The sequence below is a fragment of the Alligator sinensis genome, unplaced genomic scaffold (assembly GCF_000455745.1).
Source record: "Alligator sinensis unplaced genomic scaffold, ASM45574v1 scaffold140_1, whole genome shotgun sequence".
In the NCBI taxonomy this organism is placed as follows: Eukaryota; Metazoa; Chordata; order Crocodylia; family Alligatoridae; genus Alligator; species Alligator sinensis.
In genome coordinates, this window is record NW_005841836.1 from 6,745,483 (window position 1) to 6,751,753 (window position 6,271).

Genomic DNA, 6,271 nt, shown 5'->3' on the forward strand with positions numbered 1-6,271 from the left:
AATCCTGTTAGCTGAAATCCGTCTGTCTTCAGTTCCATGTACTGTAGCTGTCTTCCCTTTCGCTTCATTTCTTTCAGGCCATCTGTAAACCATGCTGACCTGTGAGAGAGTGGAGTTGGGGGAGAGATTAGTGTGACAGTAAATAACAACAAAAGCAAGTCAGTGATACAGAGAACTGGATTCCTTGATAAGCTTTCAGCAAGCAAACGGAGTGCGTTTGAATCAAGCTAAGTGAAGAGTGTGCAAATGGGGGGAAAGAATATGGCCCCTCCTTATGGAAAAGAGGGTCTGAGTTGTGGAAGGCAGCAATGCTGAGAAGGACTGAGGTGTCCTTGTCAACCCATCATTTGACTGTTTCTGCATCAAGCAGAAGGTAGGTGGTATCTCAGAATACAGTATTAGTAAGACCATTACTACAATACTGTGCCCTGTTTTGCTGGCCCGATTTAATTTAAAAGGGTGGTTGAAAGGCTAGCGAAGGTTCAGAGAATTATTATAAGAGCGATTCATTGTCTGGAAAAATATGTTGTGTAGTGAGACTGAAGAGCTCAGTCTATTCAGTTTATCAGCAAGGAGGTTAAAGAGAGCCTAATGACACTTTTAAGGGCTTAAATGAGGAAAATATAACAATACTAGGCTGCAGAGCTCTTTCAGGCACTTTGATCCATTGAATTCAGCGAAGATAAAATGTTTGTGATGCTAAAGGTAATTAACCATTGGAGGAGATGTAGCAAATTTGCCATTACAGTGAATCTTATATGGAGATATGTACTATTGAGTGTCTCTCTAAAAAGTTACAGGGCTATAGGTCATAGCCGTGTTGATCTGAGGACATAGGTTCTCTGGGTAAATCTGATATCTTTTATTAGACCAACTCAAATAGTCGGACAAATTCTTCTTAGCAAGCTTTTGGGTCCAAATACCCTTTGTCAGGCTGAGGAAGCACCTGTAGTTGGTGTGTACTCTTCCTGGATGGAGTGAATAGTAAAGAAGCCAGAGGCTGGTATGCATGCACAAAAGCCAGTCAGTGAAGATGTAAATTCTGTTTCAGCTGCATGCCATAGCGGTCATTGCAGGAGTAACTGGAAGAAATTTGTGCATATATAATCATCTGGTTTGTATGTTTCAGGTGGGTCAGAGCAACTTATCACGGTGGTCCTTGTGAGTAGGAAAATCTATGCATCTGTGGAGGGCCTCTGTTTTCATCTGTATCTTCTGTAACCATTGATAGAATGGTCTGATGATGAATCAGTATTCTTGCTCACAGCCCTAAAAGCATCGTTACTTTTTTGTGAGACAGCACAGAGTGCAGTAGCTTGAACCCACAGAAATTTGAGCTGGTGACAGCATCCATTGTAAGGTGGACTACCTGTCTTGTATCTTGAGTGCCGTCCCTTGTTGGGTGCCTTTTTGTTTTTGCTAGTAGAAAGATTTAATGTGGTAAACATGTTTTCATGCAAAGGAACAGACAGTATGCGGCACATGTGAGATTGTGTTCCATGAATACTGTGGTAGTGGGTGCGTGGGGTGGGTTTCCCTAGAAGAGGAATGTTAGTTTTTATTTTTCATATAGTTGACCTTCTTTCTTTGACATGCAGACTACCTGCATAATTTGAAACCTCTAGTATGAACCATTACAGGGGTTAAGATCAGCTTTAAAGCACTGGTGAATGGTTCTTAGGTTAGCTTTATAGAAGCGCGGCAGGATTTCAGAGTAGAGAATTGCATTCCCTGCCAGAGTCCTGGCCTAGCGGGCATGTTGAGTCAGCTTAATGTTCTTTTTGTTTTGTATCTGTTCTGTTTATTCTTCCAGACAAAATGACAACAAGGTTGATGATAGCGCTTGTTGTATTCCTTATGCTACAAATCAGATGCCTTTTATGTAGGCTTTTTTTTATTATTATTTTTACAAATCTCTCTCTCGTTGCTATGCCAGGCAACAATCTACAAATCATAACATAAATTAAATACATAAAAGACTCCAGTTGAGTTGTAGTTTTATACTTTATCATTAAGTAAGCCTTGTGTGTTTAGAAAACCGTTTTCTGAATCTCATTGTTTATAACTCTGAAATAACAACTCGACCACATTTTCAAGGTTCAGTAAGTATCTTTGGCTACAGTGTGTGGTCTATGAGCTACACCAGAAAGGACCATGTCATATTGCTGAACAAAGGTGCTCTAACACACAGTTTTCTATGACCATGGGAAAAAACAAGGTAATTCCCCCTTAATTGAAATGGGAGGGACACTTTACTTTTTAACTTTTGAAATAATAGTAAATATACCACTATTATAACCACTTCCCCAAAGGGTTCTCAAAACCTCTTAAAACCCCGGGAGGCAGGGGAAACTTTTGCATTTTGCAGAGTGGCAAATGGAGTGTCCACAAAGATTGCGACAAGCCAAGGTCATGCAAGTAGAAAGCATTGCTCCTCACTCCCTGTCCAGGACTTTACTCATGAAACCAGTGTGTCTGTTCTCTTTGTGAGAAGAAGCTATGAAGATGAATGAATATTCTCCAAATACTGTTTTGCTTCTAATTCTTGCCATTGGTGGATATAGCTTCAACACAGCACAAATAACTTTTTAAAAGGTGGAAAATTAATATCAATTAAGTTATGTATGACAAATGAATGGTATTTTTAATAGTCTGTATATGAACTGAAATAATTTATTCTAAAGGTCTCATGGATTGTGGATTTGTGGTTTTAATATGCACATATCAATGATTAACAAAAAGCAGGAGATGAAGAGATGGATAGCATTAAAATACACAGTTGGAATACAGTTTATTTTTTAATGAACACTTACCAAAAGTAACATCAGGTTCCTGAAAAATCATTATTGCAAATGATAGTTAGAGCCTCCTTCTCCGCACTGCTTTTTGTGACTTAGTCTTAAAGTTAAGATAAAGGTACGTTAGAAAAGAAGACACATTCAAGGACTCAAACAGGGTGGAAGAAGATTGCATTTAACCACTTGTATCTAAATAGGTAAAATAGGATCTGACCCTGTATCTCCCAGAGCAGGGAAGCTGATGACAAATTGGACCCAACTGTATATCAAATACCCTAAATTCAGTATTTGATAGTGTATTAATTTGTATACAATGGGATTTGTTGAGAATGATCTACTGCTTAGTATAAGTATAGCACAGTCAAGTGCCGGAATGGTATAGTGTGCATATTGCATTTTTTTTTAGTTTTTTTGCAATCTAAATTAAAATAGACTTTATAGACTGATATTTAAATTAGATCCTGAATGAATGATTATTCTTGTCCAGTTGTACAGGTACTCAGAGTATGGGTTTCTTATTCTATTTTATGCCTTACTCCTAAGCAGGGGTTTTTATGAATCTTGACCATTCTGGTATACACACCTTGAGTTATGGTAAAAAATATTGCTAAACATATTACTGAAAATACTCTGTTCTATGTACAAAGTCAAAACAGTTTTGCAAAATTCAGAGGAAAAAAATACTCTTCCTGCCTAGTACATGATTGATCTGTAGCATCTATCTGAAAATGAATGTTTACTTATATTGCCAGCTGTGCTAATGCAGGTTACTCAGGGCAACATTAATCTGTACTTATTTAAACTCTAGCAGTGATTTAAGCTGATTGCTGATACAATCTACAGTTGTCTTTCAAATAATTGTTATGTTCAGCCACTTTTCTCAAAAAACATTTCAGTCGTAGTTTCTTTTAAAATTAAAACTGTCAGAGGTAAAATAATGCTTGTAAGGAAAGCTCTTAAATTACAAACCCACTGTATTTCTTCTGTAAAACACTTGTTCTGTAGAATAGGAAGAGCAAAACACAGCCTTTTTTCCCTTTAACAGTCTGTGAAATTTTAAGAAACAACAATTGAACTCTGCTGTTGCATTCCATTCCAGGGTTTTCTCATATAACCATGGCAAAACCATATGAATTTAACTGGCAGAAGCCTGTTCCTTCCTTTATGCAAGATGGAGCTGTGTTTGACAGATATGAAGAGGTAAGAGGAGAGTCTCTCACTTTCCCTGTTTTTTTTACTTTATTATACAAGTGTTATAAAAACATAATCTTTATCTCAAGATGATGCACAAATACCAGTTCCTAACAGAAAAACTACAGGAACATAGAACAGAAATAACAACACACTTTGTACATTTTCTTGCTATTAAAAAAGCCCCTTTAAAATATATTTTATAATAGCCGATTTAATCCTGTGATTAGAAAATAATCCCTGAGTAGGAGAAAAGAAGGATTTAGATACAGATCTGTCTGTAACATACATAAAGCTCTTCCTTGTAGGGAATCCTGATGGTATAGAGCGTAAAGGATGGGGACCAATGAAGTGCACTATGTCCTTTTTTCTAAAATTTCTGTTTCAGATGCATATAGACTGAGAACCTGCAAGATGGATGGAAAAATAAAATTATTAAAACATAGTCAAAGACATTGAGATCAAGAATGGTTTTATCTGCTTCAGACAGTCAAACCTTACTTTACCTTGAATATGATTACTATTGTTCTCCTTTCAGTTGCGCTTAAATCTGTGTCTGTTAAAGGAATATAAAGTGGGACATTTAACACAGGTTACAAAATGCAGAGCCTTTTAATATATTCAACATCAATATTCCCATAGGCAACATCAATTTGCCTATGGGAATAGTTTTATTGGGGTCTATTTTAATCCTTTTTTTATTTGGCTGGAAATCTCTAAATTAAAAGTATTGTGATAAATAACTTCAGGGTTATTATACTTTCCTCTCATCTCTTGAATTGAACAAAAAGTATTTTTATTACAGAGGCCGGTCAATTTAGGGATGGGTTTCATATCCTCTGTTTTTAGTGCTGGAATAGATAAACTAATAAGAAACTTATGGCCATTGAACATTGGCCTTTGAGAAAAGGATCTTAAATGCTTTATTTGTCATGTGGTAAGTGCTGTTTCAAAGATTTACTACATTGGGTTCATCTGATACATCTGAATGTGTGTGGTTTTGCTTTCAAGAATATTTAATAAAGAGTACTGGATGACCCAGATGTGGACATGATTATTTTACTGATTGTTTTACTTCAGTAAACGATGAAGTAAAAAAGGCTAGCTCTAGTAAAGGGCTTAAGCCCACAGAGTTTAGAATGGGTATCTGAACTACCCAACCAGTGCACAGGAAAAGTTAGGTGCCTCAGAATGACAGTCTTCTTATGAAGAGAGGCTGAGAGACATGGGACTCTTCAGCTTGGAAAAGTGCAGGCTCAGGGGTGACCTGTTGGCAGCCCATAAGTATGTAAGGGGTGTGCACCAGGAACTAGGAGAATGTCGGTTCACTAGGGCACCCCATGGGAAGACTAGGTCCAACGGTCACAAACTCTTGGAAGACCGTTTTAAGCTAGACATAAGAAAAAACTTCTTTACTGTTCAAGTCCCCAGGGCCTGGAGTAGACTCCCCACAAAGGTGGTGCAGGCACCTACTGTGGATTCCTTTAAGAAACACTTGGATGCCTATCTTGCTGGGATCATTTGACCCCTGCTGACTGCCTGCCCTCTGGGCAGGGGGCTGCACCCAATGATCTTGCAAGGTCCCTTCCAGCCCTAATGTCTATGAAATATATGAAATCTAACACTAGCAGCAGGCTGAGGAAGGAGTTACCTTTTAGGTACAATCCAATAAACACAACCAGTGTGCAGCTGCCTTGAGCTACCCAACAGGAACATAGGCGAAAGTCTTTAACCCAGCCCTTTTCCTCAGAGCTGCTGTGATGGACCTCTATCTTCTTGAGATGCATAGGCCAGCATCCTTTCCTGAATGTAGGAGAGCCCTTTCTTTCCAAAGAGTAAGATGAAGTTATTTTCATTTAAAGCATGGCACCTGCAGGAGGAGAGGTTGCTGCTGGTGCTGTCACTGTCCCACTTTATACATTAGCCTTATGGTTAAAGCATATAACCTAGGAGCCCTCTCAGCCTGAAGGGATTCAAACCCCCATTTCTCTTTACCCTGGAAAGTGCCTTAAGTACCAGGCCATCAACTATTCAGGGGTGAGCCAGAGAGCATACAAGGATGAGTGTGACTCTTTAGATTAATAGCTAGATCACTAACCTGAGAGAGCGAGGGAGCCTGGGGTTTTGGTCCCTGCTCTCAAGCCTGTATCTACATTTCACATGCATCAGTTATTGGATAAAAGTCAGAAACAGTCCTGAGAACCAGACTCAAACCCAGAACACACCTTCCAGCTCAGTGACTCCCTCAGCTCCAGATGAATAGAAATTCAGCTGTTCCTGCT

At 38.6% G+C, this 6,271-nt stretch overlaps 1 protein-coding gene across 11 annotated transcripts in view; it reads left to right on the forward strand.

Annotated features, from left to right (window-relative positions):
* Positions 1-6,271, forward strand: part of PLCB4 (phospholipase C beta 4) — a 361,997-nt gene that overhangs the window by 215,014 nt on the left and 140,712 nt on the right. For 8 of the 11 annotated variants that reach the window (XR_003093691.1, XR_003093694.1, XM_025202256.1 and 5 more), the window contains one exon: positions 3,898-3,998. The exons of 1 other annotated variant lie outside the window; for it this stretch is intronic. Coding sequence is in view for 8 of the 10 variants with exons in the window: in XM_025202256.1 (XP_025058041.1) it covers positions 3,915-3,998 (84 nt within the window). In the remaining 2 variants the exon portion in view is untranslated. Of the gene's footprint in view, positions 1-77; positions 374-3,897; positions 3,999-6,271 lie in introns of those variants that run through there. 2 more of the 11 variants (XM_025202245.1, XM_006015444.3) reach the window with 2 other exon arrangements.